Source organism: Amblyomma maculatum, chromosome 1, assembly GCF_055883805.1.
Source record: "Amblyomma maculatum isolate TAMU_Amacu chromosome 1, ASM5588380v1, whole genome shotgun sequence".
Lineage (NCBI taxonomy): Eukaryota > Metazoa > Arthropoda > Arachnida > Ixodida > Ixodidae > Amblyomma > Amblyomma maculatum.
Window position 1 is genome coordinate 75,214,834 of NC_139344.1, and position 18,469 is coordinate 75,233,302.

Sequence of the window (18,469 nt, forward strand, 5' to 3'; positions counted from 1 at the left end):
GACACTTATTATGCTACACTCAGAATGCAACAGCATCAAAACCCAAGTCCACTTGGCCGGCTCCTCCTCCATCATTGCTGCTCGCCGCATACGTCTGTCTGTGCCCTAGCAGAAATTCCACCTTGCCTCATACATCTATAGTCGTCCCTTCCACTTGCGGAGATCTTACACTACCGTACAAGTTGACGTTGAGACTAGTTCTATTCTCAACAATCAGCAGGCTTCATCACAAAGGGGACTAGATAATGCGTTTTTCTGCAATGGGGCCTTATAATGTGATCGCATTAAAAGATAGGCAATTGTCTTTTTTTAGCACTGCATGATCTTTGTTGTAACTAGAAGTTCTTTAATATGACTAGACACACGCTAGCCATGCCTAGCCAATGCCCCAAATCCTCCGCTAGCACATTGCAAAGGATGGTCCTCACACTGCAAACTAACGCTGTCACAATTTCCCTGAGCAATGGCCAATGTGCCTCATAACTCCAATAAATCAATGAGCTGCTGAAACTAGGCCAGCAAATGTCACTTGCTGGAAATGACAAAATAGCCAGGTACTATGTGCGCAACGCACCTTGGGCTTGCTAGCCTCCACAGTGTCACTGGATGCCTTAGATGCAACAGGTGCCAACATAGGAGCATTTGTACTGCCTGGTTCCTGCACAAAGAATGGCAACACACTGCAGATTTCTGAGGCAGCACACAGATGCTATCAACTTAAACAGAGGAAGCTGTAGTTACGATAATCCAAATTCATAAGCTAATCATATCTAGTAATCCTATAATGAGAAACAAAAGCAAAATGGCTCCACTACCTGTGACTTGGTTTGCGACTCGAACTTGTCCAGAGCTGCATTTTCTGCTTTGAAGTTTTTGTTCTCAAATATGACAGTGCCCATAGGCTTGCTTGAGTCCATGCCCACCGCCTAAAAACAAAACAAAGACGCACTTGTCTACCACAGGACTAAATAAAAGCTATAGAAAAGCATATAGCATTTGTTTCAAGCAGCTCTGCAAAGTTGCTGCATTTTCTTGCAGCTTCAACTCAAAAATGCGAAGCCTCGACATAGGGCTGCACATATGCAGCATTCGTCATTATCGCCTTGAGCAGTGACAACGCAATGGACTCTTTCTCGAACAATGCAACATTCATTGAAAGGCTAAGCCAAAATAGAACATAGCCACATACCTATTCATTTGGGATCATCGCACTGCATAAGAGAGACCAATTTCTGGTAACCCTCACCACTGAAATGCTAAAATCTCAACAAAGCCTGCGCAAAAACCCAGGCAGAGCACTTATGCCCCATCTGCACAAAGACAGGCCCATGCAAAATCCTTCCGGGACTAGACTTCTAACAAACAGTAACAAAAACTACACCCAACACCACATGAACCAATGCTTATTTTGAACAAAGTAACAATTAAAAAAAAGAACTACCCCATTGAACTCACATAAAAAAATTGGACATGGGTGCAATAAAATGAAACTCCAGCCCCGATTCACATTCCACAAATATATATGTATTTTCTCTATTAAATAAAGATATCTTTTATAATATATTTAATAAACAAACGGCTATAGCAAAGAGCACATGGCCGTGGTTATGCACCTGCAGCAAAATTATGACAGCAGCACACACGCTGTCTGGGACGTAGTAGAAGATATGTATAGCAATGAGTCCAAAGCAAATAAACATAATAAAACAGCATTCGGAACGCTTAAACATGAAGCTCATAACCTATGAGAAGACAACTTTGCCAAGACAGCAAGAGCAAAGGCGCATATTATAAATGTTGCTATACAGTAACTGCAAAGCACAGTGTCTAAATATTTTCAAAAATCAAAAAATGTCTCATGCCTCTCATCTCCTCTGAACACTATGCTGTTGGTGAATGTATGGTTATAACCCAAGTAACCATGATTAAGCTAGACTGTAACAAAAGCAGGGCCCCCTTTAATTTTTATTCCGAGGGGGTCCCACTAAAATCCCTTGTATGAGCGCTCAAATTCTAGGACATTAAAGGGGTCATGCAATGCCTAAAATGGGGTAAAGCAAATCTGTCAAAAGATAGGCACTCCCTCACAAGTCAATTTACCGCAAGAATTTTTTAGCTAGCTTCATTAACACCAGAGATATCGGCGATTAAAAATGGCGCTCCTCCTCGCTCCCCTCAACTCAACACTCTGAGACACCAGAAAAAAACGAAGAAAGCAGCTCGGGAACTCCGCCCCGCTAGCCTCGCCCACGAAGCATCATCGGGTGACGCTCAGTTTTCTGGTCATCGCGCCTGTTTTCCCCGACCGTCGCCCATGCATTCACAGTCTCTGCCTTTCCCGTCCCGTCTGCGTTTGCATAGCTTTCAACCTTGTCTGCTGTCTTCCTCGGCCGCCGGTTTCTTCAGTTTCTTGACCTCTCGGAATTGTGTGCGACAGCAGCCCAAACGACTTGGGTCGTTCGCGAGCGCATACCTGCAGGTGGGAAGCTGCTGTCCACATATACCGGCGGCCGCCGCAGAGGGAGCACTTTCCTTCATATCCCTGTCCCATTCAGCGCAAATTAGCGTGCACTCTTGCTGAGCACGGCTTTCTACAAGACCGCTTTCTTCTCTCGTGCTGCCTGGGTCAGTCTCTTTGGTACAGTCTTCTGCGGTTTGACCAACGGCGGCTGGTGACCCCTCGCTGAGTTGACGCGATAGCATCGACTCTGCATGGATGCAGGCAGACGATCGAGCGTGCCAGTTGCCCGTGTCCAAACATATGTCATCATACCTTTTAATCCGGAGCTGCTTTCATTATGGTCGATGAGTGGTATCTCTTGTGCATAACGAGTGGAATGTATACGTGTACGTATCACTGACGAGAGCACGGACTGATGATCGCTACAGAGTTTGGATATCGGATGACAGGTGAGCACAAATTATGCGTCCGCAAATCTTAAAATTGAGATTAACAAAAAAGATGGTGCAGTTTTTTTTTTTTGACGTCCTCTCGCACATCGTTTAGGAAGTGCCAATGCGTAACGTGCACGCGTGTTTTATCTCATGTGTACGCATCGTCCGAGCCAGAATCGACGGCGCAAATCAACAGCAAAGCAGCTCTGCACATTCAGTTCGGCAGCGCAGGTTGTCACTGATTTTCGCAGCGACACGCAAGAATCGCGCACATGAGCATGCGAGCGGCTACGCTAGAGACGCAACGAAGCGGGTGATTCCAAAACGCCGTCCGCCGTGGCTTCAACGCAAATAAACAAGGCCTAGCGACGACCAGGGAGCAGCATACGATCCGAGTGCCACCGGCCGCAGTGCCCGCGGACGGCATCTCTGCGGTAACCTAGCGACATCTGGTGCTGAACATAAGCGGTGCGAATTTGTGTACTTTCGCGATGAAGCTGAGGACAGACCTTTTTTGACGCACGTTACACGAAGGTTGATGCTGCCTTTTTAATAGATACGGTGTTGAATCGGACCAGCTTGTGCTCTTTTCGCACTGCTGCACCGACGCGCACTTTCAGTCGGACACACATCGATTAAGAAGTGCCAATGCGTAACGTGCACGCGTGTTTTACTGCATGTGTACGCATCGGCCGAGCCAGAAACTACGCCGCAAATCATGAGCAAAACAACTCGCCACATGCAGTTCGGAAGCGCAGGTTGTCACTGCTTTCCAAAGCTACACGCAAGAATCTTACACACGAGCACGCGAGCGACTACACTAGAGACGCAGCGAAGCGGACGATTCTAAAACACCGTCCGCTGTGGCTGCGATGCAAAAGAAACAAGGCCTAGCGACGAGTAGGGAGCAGCGCACGACCGGAGTGCCGTCGGCCGCAGCACCCGCGCCAGGCTAAACATCAGGTGCTGCATTTGAGCGGTGCGAATTTGCGTACTGTCGCGATGAAGCTGAGGGTAGACTTTTTTTGACGTACGTTCCAATTAATTATCAACACGCCGCACAAATGGTCGATGCGGCAAAGACAAGATGGGACACGGGACTACAGTACGCTGCTGCGCCGTCGGTCGGTACAGGAAGGTTGATGCTGCCTATTTAATCGGTACGGTGTTAAATCGGACCAGCTGGTGCTCTTTTCGCACTCCTGCACAGACGTGCACTTTCAGTCTGACGCCACCACCTTTTCGGTTAACATCGAGAACCGAAGAGCTTGGTTTACACATGCATTGCAGCAATCAAGCAGACGACTTTCGCAGCTACCGGAAGTGTGTCAGTGACGTAGTGGCCGTCGCGGCTGCAGCCAATGGCAGCCTGTCGTGGCCTGTCACTCTCGTGATTTGATACATAGGTAATCACGGCAGAATAGTCTCAAATCTCGCCACCACGCGGAAATGGCGCAGCCCGCAATTTCAAAAAAAGCTGTTTTTAAAAATTAATAATAAATCGCTGGACTTTTTCCGAGGAGTTTTACTTTGGACGAATGCTCGGAAGCATTTATTCTACACATTGAAAACGTTTTTCAGGGACCTTTCTAGTCGTTTCATGCCCCCTTTAAAATGTAGACTCTGTTGTAAATGAGCTAGCATGGACTGCAACCATTTTGAAAACTTTTTCGTTGCGTAAACTTAATTAATACTCTCCATAAACAAAAAAAAAAAACAATTGAATGACTGACCACAGTTGATGAGCAAGACCCAGGGGATTAATACAGGCCGTGCGCGAGCTTCCTTAGCTCAAGTGTATATTGTTCGCGGGTATACTTCTTGAGCTAAGGTGTTTTTTTTTTTTTAATATATGTCATACCAAATTAAGGCCCTTTTGCATTTCTTTGCCAAAGTTTCGTTCGCTGGCTTGAAAATTGGGATTGCAAGAATGGGGCACCCTTGAGCCAACAACCCAATTTCTTCTCGCAAAGAATCTGAAGGGAAGTTGTTGAGACCCTTAAACAACCTTTTGTTGGCTCCCTAAAGTTATGTATAACCAGCTTTTCGATTGCTTGAACATGAATCATGTTGGTAATTTTGAAAGAGTATAGTAACGAGTATTTTGAGAGTATGAAGTGCGATAGCGTTTCAGAAGGTTGTATTTGCAAACAATTCATGGCCTCATTCTTCTTTAGGGGTAAAACATGCTTTCAAATCGCGTAAAACTATATTTAGAAAGTGTAAATTTGGGGCTAAATTTAATTAAAAAACTAAGATAAAATATTAAAGTAAACATGAAACAATTAAAATCAAAATTACGTGAAAAATAATAATTATGACCTGACAAAAATTACCCCCCCCCCCTTCCCCCAACTAAAAAAAAAGTTCCAGAGCCCCTGAACAAAAGGTACTTAAACATGCGTGTGGCTGTGTGAAAAGTTATTCCTTGAAAGAATCAATTTAGTAATAACAAATGCACTACAAAGCAACAATGCAAGAAGGTGACTTTGCACAAGTATGAACAAGCAATGAAAGCAGACCAAAAAAAAAAAAAAAACTTCATGCACAGCTGCTTCAACCTTGTTCTATTTTGCTTATGTCAAGAGGCATCATTTCTTAGCGCTTGCAGGTACTGGGGCTTTCTTTTGTCACCTCAAAAAAATATAAGTACCAATTATCAATGCCACTTTATCCTCTTGTTAACTACGTGCAAGATATTACTGTACATAGATCATTGTGTGATATATGCCACGGCTGAATAATTTCTCCTTGTTTCAGTTTCTATGACCGAGCAATACTATGACAGATTCATACAGGTCACGTGAGGGTCGAAAAAAAAAAGATAATCGATCCTTTATTATCTTGATTCAATACAATGCTAGAAGCAGCCTACTTAATTGAATACCGAGTGAAGAACCAACTATTATACTGCACTTTTTCAGCACTCACATAACCTATACAAAAATTCTGATGGCTTTTTAAATACTGCACTGCAAACTACCAATACTTTCAAATGCAGCTTGCTTTGTCCAGCACTGCTGCTCTGTAGAGTGTCAATTATTGCAACCAGGGCACCACTCGTTGCATAACAAAAAAAAATAGAGGGGTGTTCAACGTTGCTGAACCGAATGTAGAGCGAAAGCTTTTGGCTGCGGACAACCCAGCGTTGCATCGGAACGCATCAAAGTTCACCGATGTTCTATGCAGATCCCACTTTCATGCCTATTACGAACGCGCCTGCATGGCATAGGGCAGGCAGGCGTCATGGCAGGCCGATTTCAATGTCGCCCTCCCACATGAATGAAGAGGCAAGAGTTAGCGCTTTCAGGCACCCACCGACGGTGACGCTGAAGGCTCGAGCTGGCTGGCGTAGTGAAGCTTCCGCTTCAAAATGGTGGCAGCCTATGTGAAAACAGCAAACCACGATTTGCAATAACCATAGCCAAGTTCGGTAACAATGGTTGACCAACCGCAGTTAGGATGCCCATGTGACTATGGGGCTCGATGCCCACTGCGGTGGTAAATGCCAACAGCCAACGAATGGAATATCAGCTGATGACGTATTTATGGGTGGAGCGCAGTCCTTGAGCTGTTTTATCTTGTTTTCCTGCTGTTTCCGATCACTGAGTTGAGGGGGGAGGAAGAGTGCCATTTTCAAACGCCGATATCTGCGGTGTTACAGAAGCTAGTTAAATTCTTGCGGTGGAGTGACTAGTAAGGGAATACCTACCCATTGTCTGCTTTGCTTAGCCTCATTTTAGGCATGCCACTGTCATTTTAAGGTAAAATGGCAGTTCTGCTACCATACTTTCATACCTACTGATGCCTGCGACAACAGTAGCATTGAAACAAAAAACAGAAGTCAGAAGTGCTAAAGGCATAAATGCTCATGGAGGCGGTGAGCCAAAGAATATAGTAGTGCTATGTTAAGTGTGGTGTTCAGACTCATGACTAGATAAACAAGAGCCCCTAACTGTCCAATCGCAAAACTGAAAACGTGTGTTTTGATGACAGGCAAATTGGCTCTCATTATACATAAGGCACTGCATAGGATACGATTACGGATTCGAGAGAGACTGGTTTCTGGGTCTGGTTGCTAGCTGAAATTATGAAGGGCAATGCCAACCGAACACAAATTGCACAAATTTTTGTTTTGATTATTTAGCCAGCATCACCTTCTCTTCTCAGGCCTTCTGCACACCATGCACAGCACACATCCTGCAGCAGTGGGTTCACCTTCGCGCCTGAACTTCGTTCTAGCCAGAGTGTTCGTCTGCAACATGCAGACAGTGATGCAGCCTTTAAACATTTTTTAAAGCAGTCAGAGCGAGCGGATCACATGGCCGGAACACCTTAGCATCATGACCTTGCCCAATGTGCGTCTGAGCATGTCATGAGATGCTGTTCTATGACCAGTGTTGCCACCCCACCAAATATTTGCCAGAAGGTTCAGTCTGTCACGCAGGTGAAAGCTACTTAGGAAAGTAGCAGAAGCTGGCTCGGGGATTTTGGAGCAGCTCAGGGAGCAGTAATTCCATATTGAAGCAGCTTTAGAACAGTGAAGTGAGTTTTGGAGCATTCTAATTATGTTTTAAGGCACATTTCTAGGTTGAAAAGAGTTATCATTGCAGTTTTCTATTCCTGCCAACATACAAAACATACATGTTGCATAAAAAGGAATCTAATTGATTCCTTTTTATGCAACATCCAATGCTACTCTGGCTAGCCACGTACAAAACTGCCAAAAACAACATACGCTGACCTAAGAATACATAACAGACCTGCAGCGAACAGAATGCTTGCTTATGCATTTTAAGTCCAACACTAAGTTTGACCTAAAGCTTTTGCTTATTTTTCACTTGACAGAATCAAACGTGAAGTCTACCACTCCGGTGTGCTAAAGCAGCCCCATTAGTTTGGAGTTCACATCAATGAACATGACATTTCCGCCGTCTATCCTGCACTTATCCTTTATCCAACGCCAATGCTGATAAATTTGAGTGCTCTTCAGAAAAACCTTCATGAAAGGATAGACTGCACTAAGGTGTAACTTTTTCATCCTTCAGCTTCTTTACTTGACTGCCTCCTGCGAATAGGTCATCATGTGTTTGCTTGAGCAATGCTGGTGCTTCAGTTTTAACATTTGGCTATTGGTCCTATAAGGCATTCCAAAATCCTTTATAAGATTTTTAGTGACTATCACATTTGGTGCACTACTCCACAATGCATCAAGTATGCTTTAGTCTGACGTAAGCCTGACAATTCTATCAGTGACAAAGAGGTTCAATGGTGAAGTACCTCCTTGTTTGGTAAGCAAAATCATTAGAACAACTCAGTTTTTGCAGCCAGAAGTTTGCCAGCGGTTTCACTTCACTTCACTTTATTACCTTAAAGACCCCACATTGGGGGTAATACCCCCAATGTGGCAGCTTGCACCTATCTGCTTCGCCTGCTGCTGTCACTTCTCTCTCCCCTGGCAATTCAGAATTCTGGGAAGATGTGCTGTTGCACACACACAGTGCATTTTTCCGCTATTACCTCCAATTGCTTGTGGGTCATATCAAAATTACTTGCAAATAAACATTATCATACGCTTCCCTAGGTTTCGAAAATTTTGTATTAAAGCCAGTGAAAGATACACCTCTGCCCCCAATGCACTGGCATCATTCCTAAGTTCACCTAATGTGACAGTAAAACCCCACAGCAACTGGTATGAAGCAGTGCAAGCAGTTAGGATCAGAATGGAGCAGCACCTCCACCCTTACACGGCATCGCATTCAGATATGCACCATCATGATCACACAGGCAAGTACACTGCAGGAATGAATCACCTTGAGGAGGAGATAACTCCTTGCTGTCAAGCTAAACACTTCATGCTAAACACTGCACGCTGGAAAGCAAAGAGACTACATCCCCGAAAGTTTCTAGCCATTTTAAATTGTAAATGTGTGCATTGCATCAGTAAATGTGGGTTCAGACAAAAGGACCAGAGCGCGGATAGTCCGCTCGCGTCAGCACGAATCTGGTGCCATGTGACCATGCGTCCGTGTGCGATCCGGCCGTCGAGCATTTACACGAAGCCAGCGGACCATCCACGTGTACCCTCCTCCTCCTCCGTTCGCGCACTGCCGAAAATTTTTTCTACTGAGTGTTTAAACATGGACACCGAGCGAAACCGTTGTCTCGCTGCTCTGACTGTTCTACGTTTGTGGTTTGGTTTGTGGGGTTTAATGTCCCAAAGCGACACAGGCTATGAGAGACGCCGTAGGAGGACTCCAGAAGTTTCGACCACCTGCGGTTCTTTAACGTGCACTGACATCGCATAGCACATGGGCGCCTTGCTTTTCGCCGTCATCGAAAAACGGCCGCCGAGGCCCGGATTCGATCCCGCGTCCTTGGGTACAGTATTCGAGCGCCACTGCGCCGCTGCGGCTGGGGAGCTGTTCTACGTGAAGTGTGCGAGGACGACGAGAAAGCGAAAAATGCTAATTCACTGGAAGCGTTCATTGCAAGCATCTTCAATACTCCCTATCTGTGGGCAGCTCTCTACGACTGCTAAAAACGTGAGTGTCGCTTCATCACAGAGCGCTTTTTTCGCTACTTCACCCATAATCAGCACTAGCAACCGAGTAAAGCTACAACTCTGGCACACCCAGAAGCACGAACACAAAAAAACGATGCACTGCTACGAGCACAGAGTGATCGACGCAGCGCATGCACAACAAACAATACCCCCACTCGAACTGTATAGGAGACAAAAAAGTGCGCGGGCGTAGCAACGCGGAGGCAGCAACGATAAAGCAAAAAGAGCAAAAACAATCTCCGTCCGCACAGTCTGAAAAAGGCGCTTGGCATATTCAGTCCGATCCGCGATCCGGGGCCCCGGATGGCCACGCCGCTCTCTCGCCGTTGCTCAGAGCAGGGATGTCGGCGTCACTTGGGGCGCGAGTAGCATTGACGCACGCGGACCGTCCGCGCTCCGGTCCTCCCATCTGAACCCACCTTAAATGTCCTGAGTTTCTTTTTTTGCTCTTTTCTCAAACCATGCATTGTTGACCACTTGAACTTTAGAGGCCTCAATATCTCGGCACCTAAAGGACATAGAGCTGAAATTCTTTTTGCAATGGGAAGCTGAATGTATTGAGTGAAATGTTGGAAGCAGATTTGTTTTTGAAACTTAAAATTAATTGTTTTGATGAGTTTATTCCAACTTGGTACACACCCCTTTGTATACTGAAATTGTAAACAGAGCTGAAATAAATACAGGACCCTTCAAGAGCATTAAAAGAATAGTATTTCAATCGTACGCGCCCTAGCCATCACTCCGAACGACCTGCGTGCAGATGCACACCTTCTGCACCCTTCCGTACATACGCTGAAATTCGTAATGGATAGTCATGATGAAGAGGCTGGTTACAAGGCATGAAATATCGTATTTACTCGCACATTGCTCGCATTTTTTTTTCGCGGAAAATTGATGCGAAGTTAGGTGGTGCGATAATCAAGCGGGGATCCTTTTCGAGCCAATGTTTTGGAGTGCTAAAAGCAAATTTAAATAGTCGTGAATAGGGGTTCTTAGGCCAGTTACTGAAAGTGTAACCACAACATTACTTTCAAGTAGACCTTACTGTAGTTATAAAAGTACAGAATCGCCAAAAGCACGAACTGCTAAAGCATTTAATTAACTGCACGCAGCCTCATCATCACTCCCCGTATTTCATGGTATAATGTTGTACAGCAGACCATACAGTTTTACTCTTGATCCGACTCCGTGTCGACACTGCTATCACCATTTCCAGTAACGTACGCAGAACTCGTTGACATCGAAGGCCCGAGTGCCTGCTGGCAACACGGTTGCCATGCTTTAACACTTATTCCATAGCTTTCAGCTCAAAAGCTGCTGTATAGCTTATGTACCGCCCATCATGATGCGGCACCAAGAACACTGTTGATGCAGAAAAAAACAAGTAACATGAATGGAACGAGGAAGAAACAATGACGAGACACCTCACAAAATGGCCGGACAAACGACTCAACGAGAATAAACAATGCCTCCTATGGTGATGATGATATATCCAAGCACTATCACTGCCTGGTAGTGCTTGGGTATATCATCACACAACTAGGCCAGCTAGTTTCAGTAGCACTTCAAAGATGGCGCTTGCTACTACTGGCAGACCACTCGCGCGGCAGTAATTTTGGTGGTGTGATGATTATGCTAGGGGGTAAAAATAGTCTGACAGCCAATGTAGGAGGTGAGCCCATTATGCGAGTAAATACAGTACATGAGTATGAATTTGAGAGCTGCTTTCAGTCGCAGCGCAATCATTTTCACAAAATATTGAAGCCACCCCAAAATTTGTGTATGCCCTAATTTTTGCCCACTGCAATTGCCATTATTTGCAAAAGGCATAAGTTTTGGTCGCGTAGCAGTGCGTAGAAAAAATTGCATTAAATTGAACAAATGCCATTCACTGGGAATGGTATTAAATTTTCCATGTGGCAGGGGCATTACTGCTATGGGACAATAACCTCACTGTCAGTGCGGTGTATTTTGGGTCAGTATCGAGGGAAGAAGGCTTTGGTTTTCACATAACATCAAACCCAGTTTTATTCGTAGCCATGTTACCCTGATGCTTCAGAGGTGCTTCCACAAGATGTAAACAAAAGATCTTATAAATGAAAAATGGCACGAAGAGACGATAGAAGAGAAGTGAAAGGTATTTAAGAGTTTTTCATTACGCAACAAGATATTTATTCATCAGACGCATATTCAGGACCATCTCATCACCAACAACTGATACAGTAAAGATTTTTGCCAGTCCCAGTGACTTCACTATATAGGGGTTCAGCTGTATAGGCAAACTCTTGTGGCGACAGCCAATATCGCTGCGGCCAACAGACAGGCATTACTTTTCCCGGCTACTAAAACTTTCAAGGTACAACATTTAGAACTGCAGAACGCACCTTTAGTTTTAAATTCTTTTGTCGGTATGAATGTTATTCTGTTGTATGCTGTAGCTGCTTCTTATGCAATAAAGCGGAAAGTAAGGATGCGCAAGTCTTGACAGGGAGCAGAAGTGGAAAGAAAGAAAGTCATGTATTTCCAGCCAAATACTCAGATTTCAGTGGAGCAAATATTGATACTCCACAGAGCGATCTGGTATCAACACCTGACCCCAATTTATCACTGGAACAGACAACTCTCACTCCCAATCTTCCATTGGAATTCAATATTAGTTTCAGCAGTGAGCTGGATAAGCATTCTTTTTACCCTTTTCCAGTTGCTCTCAGGGCTCAGTCGGACAAGTTGCTTCAAAAGAAAGACTCCTAGCTCTTAAAGCATTTTCTCAAAGCTCGAGTAGGCCAAGGAATGCTACAAAACCTCGTCAGCTGGTTATGTCCTAAACCAAAAGCAGGCACAGCTTTCATATCCCCTTCAGCCGCTACATCCACACAAGTGGACACGACCCGAATTTCGTTATATCTTTGCACGAAGGGCCAACATCCGCCTTTGAATTTGGTGCCAGTAACATTTGGACCCACCCTGTCAAGTTGTAATGGATGTCAAAATTTTACAGTGGGACGAATGAGTAGCTCTTATTTTTGCATGCCTCTTTTTAAACCGATGCCTAATAATGCAGTTCATTGCAGTGAATGTGTCAATAAGGGAATGCAGAAGTTGCATGCCAGATTTCATTATCTTAGACATAGAATAAGCGCTTCAGCAGAATTAGAGTGAAGCGTGCCCAAATGTGGACACAGTCAATACCGAAACAGTCAAAGTGGCACATTATGTCCGCGACGCTCTTATTTTGTGCAAGAGCAGTAAATAATATGCCGATAGCATGCAGGTGTTCGAACCATTCATCTAAGAGAAGAAAACTGGAAAATTCCACTGCTGAAGCTTTGTTCTCGATAACTGCCAATGAAGATCTCTCAGACGCATACTTCTCAGATAATGAAACTGAGGAATGGTTAAGTGAAAACAAGGTAAGAGGAATATTGGTAAATGGTGTACTTATTTACTCATACAGTAATTTGTGACCTAGAATCCAAATGCTGGCAGCTCCACACCTATAGAGGCACTCAGCATGTCGCGGATGAAAGCAAAGATCACAAACACGAGACACAAAGCACCAACATTTCTGTGAAGTTGGTGAAAGGGAGGTTTGTTTCAATAAATACAAACCGACTACAACCCACAACAAAGAGCCTCCTTGCCACAAGAGCCGATGGTGTACTTTTTCGTGGTATATCACCCCATCAGTCATTGAAGAATTCGCAATATTTACAAACGTATTATCTGCAAAAAAATGGACTGGAGCTTGCAACAACACCCGAAGAAATCAAGGTGCCGCTAAGAATTTTAATGATTATGGGAGTGCTGAAATTACCATGAGTGGATGTACTGGGAAAAAGCAACTCGTATCCCTACAATTGCGTCCGTGTGCTGTGCGATGTCAGCGCACGTTAAAGATCCCCAGGTGGTCAAAATTACTCCCTAGCCTTCCACTACCGGCTCCCCTTTCTCTTTCCACTTCACTCCCTTCCCTTACGGCACGGTTCCGGTGTCCACGGGGCAAGTGTGACAGATACTGCACCTTTCCCTGCCTGTAAACCAATTATTATTATCCCTACAATTGCAGATTCTGAGTGCAAAGTGGTTTTTCAAGCTCAGGGCTGCTCTCCACAAAACTGACTCAAACGCACCATGAGACACGAACACCCAGAACAAGTTCTGGAAGGTATGACCACTTCTCGCAACATTCAGGCAGCACTGTTTGGAGTTGAAGCCTTTAAAATACAGCAGTATTAATGAGCAAATGATTGCTTCCACCAGCCATCTCTCTGCAGAACAATTTGTTAAAGGGAGACCGAATCCTGAAAGCGTCAAGGTCTTCGTGCAATGCAGATCTGACGGCGTAGAACATGATTTTGAATTTTATCAGGGCAAGGGCACCGGAGTTAGCATTGAACATTCACACCTTAGACTTGGCGGCTCTATCGTGATGTGGCTAGTTGAGAACATGCCAAACGGCATAAACTTGCAGGTCTTCATGGACAACTACTTCGCTCCTGTGAAGCTCTTGAGCTGAAGGAGATGGGAATTTTGGAAAGCGGAAAATCAGGGCAGATTGGTTGCATGGTTGCTCAATGAAAACAGAGAAGGAAGGTAGAAAGGTCTGATCAGAAGATTTCAGAAAATGGGGACAGTGCTCTCGATTGGCATGCCGTGGGCATAGACGAAGCTGGCAAGGTGCGAAGGTTTAAAATTGCACACTGACAATGAGTGCCCACAAGTCATCCTGCAGTACAACTAATACAGTAGAACCTCATCAATATGTTCCCGGTTCATACTATTTCCAGTTTCATAAGTTCAAAATTGCGGGCAGTGAAACATCTCCCTTAGAGTTACCCTATTTTTTCTCCTTACGTTCCCAGATAACACGATTTCCCGGTTACAATGTTTAAAATTTCGAAAAACTATAGTTCTATAATAGGTTTTACGATGAACTGGACATATGCCGAGCGCTTACAACGTGAAAAACGGATCACCAGCTATTACCTGCCACAGTTGCTTTCTTGCAACACCTAGGTGCAACGGGGTAAAGCATCAAAGAAAAGCCAACGAGCTAACATACACGAGGCGTCCGTTCCCGCGGAAATATGACTTCATGAGGGGAAGCGCGATGGATTCTTTTGCGGTACTTTAGGGGGAGGGGATGAACCAATTGATTGATTTGTTGATTTGATAACTACACCTAAAGTGAAAGCTCGTTAATTCGAAAAGACTGAGGGAAGGGGCTGGCGGCCGCTGCGATGGCCTGCTATTCTTTTCCTCGCAACCTCCAAAGCTTGCAACTAAATACTAGTTAATTCCACCCCCGTTAATTCGGAATACGGATAGGTAGGGCGCTACAGGTCTAAACAAACATCACTACAAGGGAAACACTGTTGCGACAATCGTCCATCTTTCCACCCAGAAGTCATCAATGAGGAAAGCACGCGGTCAGTCGCTATTATTACTCTGGCTTTAAACACCACTGGCTTAAAAAAGCGTTTGCACTATGTGGGATCCGAGCTTTCAGCGACTGTCTTTTGCATGGCCATCGCCCCCTTCCATGTTGTTCTCTTTCCCTTTCTTCCGCCTTAGGCAGCAGAGAGATATTCGGAAGCTCGCGCGACTCTCCGAGCAGGGCCCAGAGAGAGACCACTCCGAGACATCCCAAAGTGCGTACATTACTATTCTTGTCCACGCAGACCAGTGCGCACTCGAGTTAGCACACTCCAGGTCGTACCTGAGAGCGCAGCTCGAGCCTGTCGATCGTGATATAATGATCCGCGACAGGCATACCTTGCAGTGGTTGCCCGCTCTCTCAAAAGAACCCTTTAATCACCGTGAGAGAGAGATCACAGCACACCCTTGCGTGCTTGCGGCGCGCATTCCTTGTCACTTCATGCGCGCCGCGTAGCCTTGCTCCTCGCGTACTCTTGGGACGTGGTGACCGAGTGTGTACCATGGGAGGACGGCGCTGAATAAACGTCTCCTGTGTGAACTAAGAGGCTTGTGTCTTTGCAATGAAACGCTCTCCTCCCTGTGGAGGTTGAGTGCGTGCTGCGGTGTTTCAATGTGCGCGTGGTGATGGCTGATCGGGGCTTCAGCTCGCGAGACACTGGAACCCGCGGTGGTTGGTGGCCGATGCCCACGTCGAAAGCATAGCTATCACACGTTCCAATGATTGTGCTGCGGGGATGCTGCCCACCCAAAACACGGTACAATAAATGAAAAACGAGGCCTGCACAGTTGGCGCTGGCAGTGTTACTAGCAGGCACTCTTCAAAATTGCCCCCATTCAACCCCCCCTCCTGCTTTCTCCCATAGAGCCAACATTATCGCTCTGCAGCATCTTGGTGCACTGCCAAGGTGGAATGTGACGGCGACGGCGCGAAACTGAGGGATGCACTAACCAAAGCTTACTCAGTGGCAAAAGTGGGGGCTGGGTTCATTATGCGAGGGGGTCAAACGAGTAAATGCGGTAAATTTATGACAATGCAAATTATTTTCAAGTTTAAATTCACTGCCTTTTACTGTATTCGCTTGCATGCGAGCGGGCCGGGTCTCGGGTCTGGAAGAAGCAGCATAAGCAACAGCGCGGTGACTAAGCCACCGTGACAGTTTCTCCACGTCACTGGTGTATGTGGGCAAAGCATCCTGAAACAAGGAAGCAATCCCGGCTTGACATTCCTTCTGCGAACCAGGAGCTGTGCATACTTCATGTATATAAATGCTAATATACACAATTATGCAGTGAGAATTTTATTAATGCCTTTGTACCTCATTCAGCAATTAATCTTTTTAATACAGTCAAATCTCATTACTACAAACACCACGTAACTAATTTTTAAAATTAATTTCAGAACTATAACTGCAATACAGCGCATATTTCAAAGTAATGTATACTATTTTTTCTTCCATATTCAAGAAACATCAGCATTACGAATTCACCTAAAATTAACAGCGCTGCAACTCTTGCATGGAACAGAAACTGCCATTTCTATGTGTATGCCGCAAGTTGTAGTTATCACCATATCTCGTGCAACACCTAGCGCCACCACAAACCTGTGGCATTATACAGTCAAACCTCGATATAACGAACACGCATATAACAAATTATTGAATATATCGAACTCTTCCTAAATATTTTTGTCAAGCACGTGTATCTTTAACTTCTCATAGCGAACGCGGTTCGGCATAAAACGGATATTATGAACTTCGCGACGCAGGAGACAGACTTAGTTGCACTACATGTGTTGTGCGGCGCAGCAAACGTTCAGGACTACCTACCTCACAGGCACTGACAGCGCCACAGATGCCACGACGGCATCGGGAGTTGACAGCCAGAGATCACCCCCGCGCCCCTGTTTGTGCGGTGTGTGATCTCGGAGGCCATGAGAAATTGTTCGCATCTCTTAATTGCTGACAGCGCCGCTTCAGCAGCGGCGCGATCGAATGTTGCTTTTGCCTTTTAGGTTTTTGCGTCTTTCGAGTTTTTTGGTTTTAGTGTTAGCAGCGGCGTGACCGTCGTAGCGTTCGGCGGAGGCTGTGTCGGTAGTCGTGTGGAGTGTGGTGCGCGGGTGTTCGTAGTGCTGTGATGGTGGTAAACGTGAAAAAAAAGAGCAGCACTGACATTAAAGACCCAGCTCAAGATAAAATCAGGGCCATCAAGGCAGTTTACAAGAAGAGACTGACACTCTTCTCGTGAAGCAGGACTTGAAGATCGACTTGCTGGGAGCATTAAAGCAGCATGGGACAGCTTGAAAGGCGAAACGATTGCAACTTGTTTTCGGCACGCAGATTTTGTTCCAGCAGAGGCCCGTGCATCAAGTGACGATAGGGACGATTCCGACGAAGCAGAGCTCCGCGAGCTCGATGAGGCCTGGAACGATTTTTCGCGTTTTGTTGGTCACATGCCCACAACAATGACTGTAAAGGACTTTGTAGGCGGCGATGACATCGCGGCGACCACGGCTGTACTGATTGACGCCGAAATCGCTGTGGAAGTTTCTGAACATCCCGTAGACGAAGCTCAGGCTGACCCTGCAGACGATGAGAACATTCCGACTTCACAAGAAGCGCTTGCTGCATTGAATTTACTGCGCCGCCACTGCAGTGCTATTGAGAGCAGCGAGTTTGCCCTTGTTGAGTGTTTGCAAACTGTGGAACAGGGCGTGATACGGAACGCGATCAACACAAAAAAGCAGGTCGGGATAACGCAGTTCTTTGCACGTAAATAAATGGACGTGACCCAAGTAGGCACCCTGCGAGTTGCTGTGCCTTCTCTGACTGAATTTTGCTTCTCTTGCATGCATTTTCTACGAAAATTAATATTACGAATTATGGATAGAGCAAACTATTTTCAGATTTTTTAACTGTTCGTTATAACAAGATTTCACTGTATGCAGCAGCCAGCAGGCCTAGCCCTCTGCATTTTTTTTCCTCTGTGTTGCGCGTTGTCCGCCTGCCAGTCGTTCGTGCGGGCAGGAATGTTTGTTGCAGATAATCTTATTGCACAGTTCGTGCTGAATGCAGCCAGCAATGACGCCAAGAAGAAGCCAAAGCAGTTTTCGCTGCAAGAAAGAGTAGCCATATTGCAAGAAATCGAAGTAAGGAACAAGCAAATCGGCCTTTGCAGAGAGCTTGGCATGGCCCCATCATCCACCACAATCATTTTGAAAGACCGCAACAAAATTGTCAAATTTCAATGGACACTGCAGATAGGTAGTATTGAACTGCATCGTATTACACATGAACAAAGTGCGCGCTTTCGTCGTTCAGTGCAGTGACATAAATGATATGTTGCGCGAAGTGGAAGATGTAGAGAATTTTTAATCAGTCATTTTTGCTGCAGGCGGCAAAAGAAAACAGATTTTTTTCAAGTAAAGCAGCTCTGAAGTTATTGCAATATTTTCATTTGACATTTTCCTTGCCAAGGTATGCCATTTTCATACCTTGGTTTGACCACTGGCTTATAATTGGAAGTTTTTCACTACAACGATATTTCAAAATAACGAACAACTTTAAGTTGTCC

At 45.3% G+C, this 18,469-nt stretch overlaps 1 protein-coding gene across 8 annotated transcripts in view; it reads right to left on the minus strand.

Moving 5' to 3' along the window:
• LOC146202823 (uncharacterized) overlaps positions 1-18,469 on the minus strand; it is a 208,286-nt gene that overhangs the window by 89,623 nt on the left and 100,194 nt on the right. For 7 of the 8 annotated variants that reach the window (XM_084588353.1, XM_084588360.1, XM_084588355.1 and 4 more), the window contains exons 20-21: positions 816-926; positions 575-658 (exon numbers count right to left, since the gene is read on the minus strand). The exons of the other annotated variant lie outside the window; for it this stretch is intronic. In XM_084588353.1, coding sequence (XP_084444479.1) covers positions 575-658; positions 816-926 — 195 coding nt within the window. The remainder of the gene's footprint in view (positions 1-574; positions 659-815; positions 927-18,469) is intronic. 8 annotated transcript variants of the gene reach the window in all.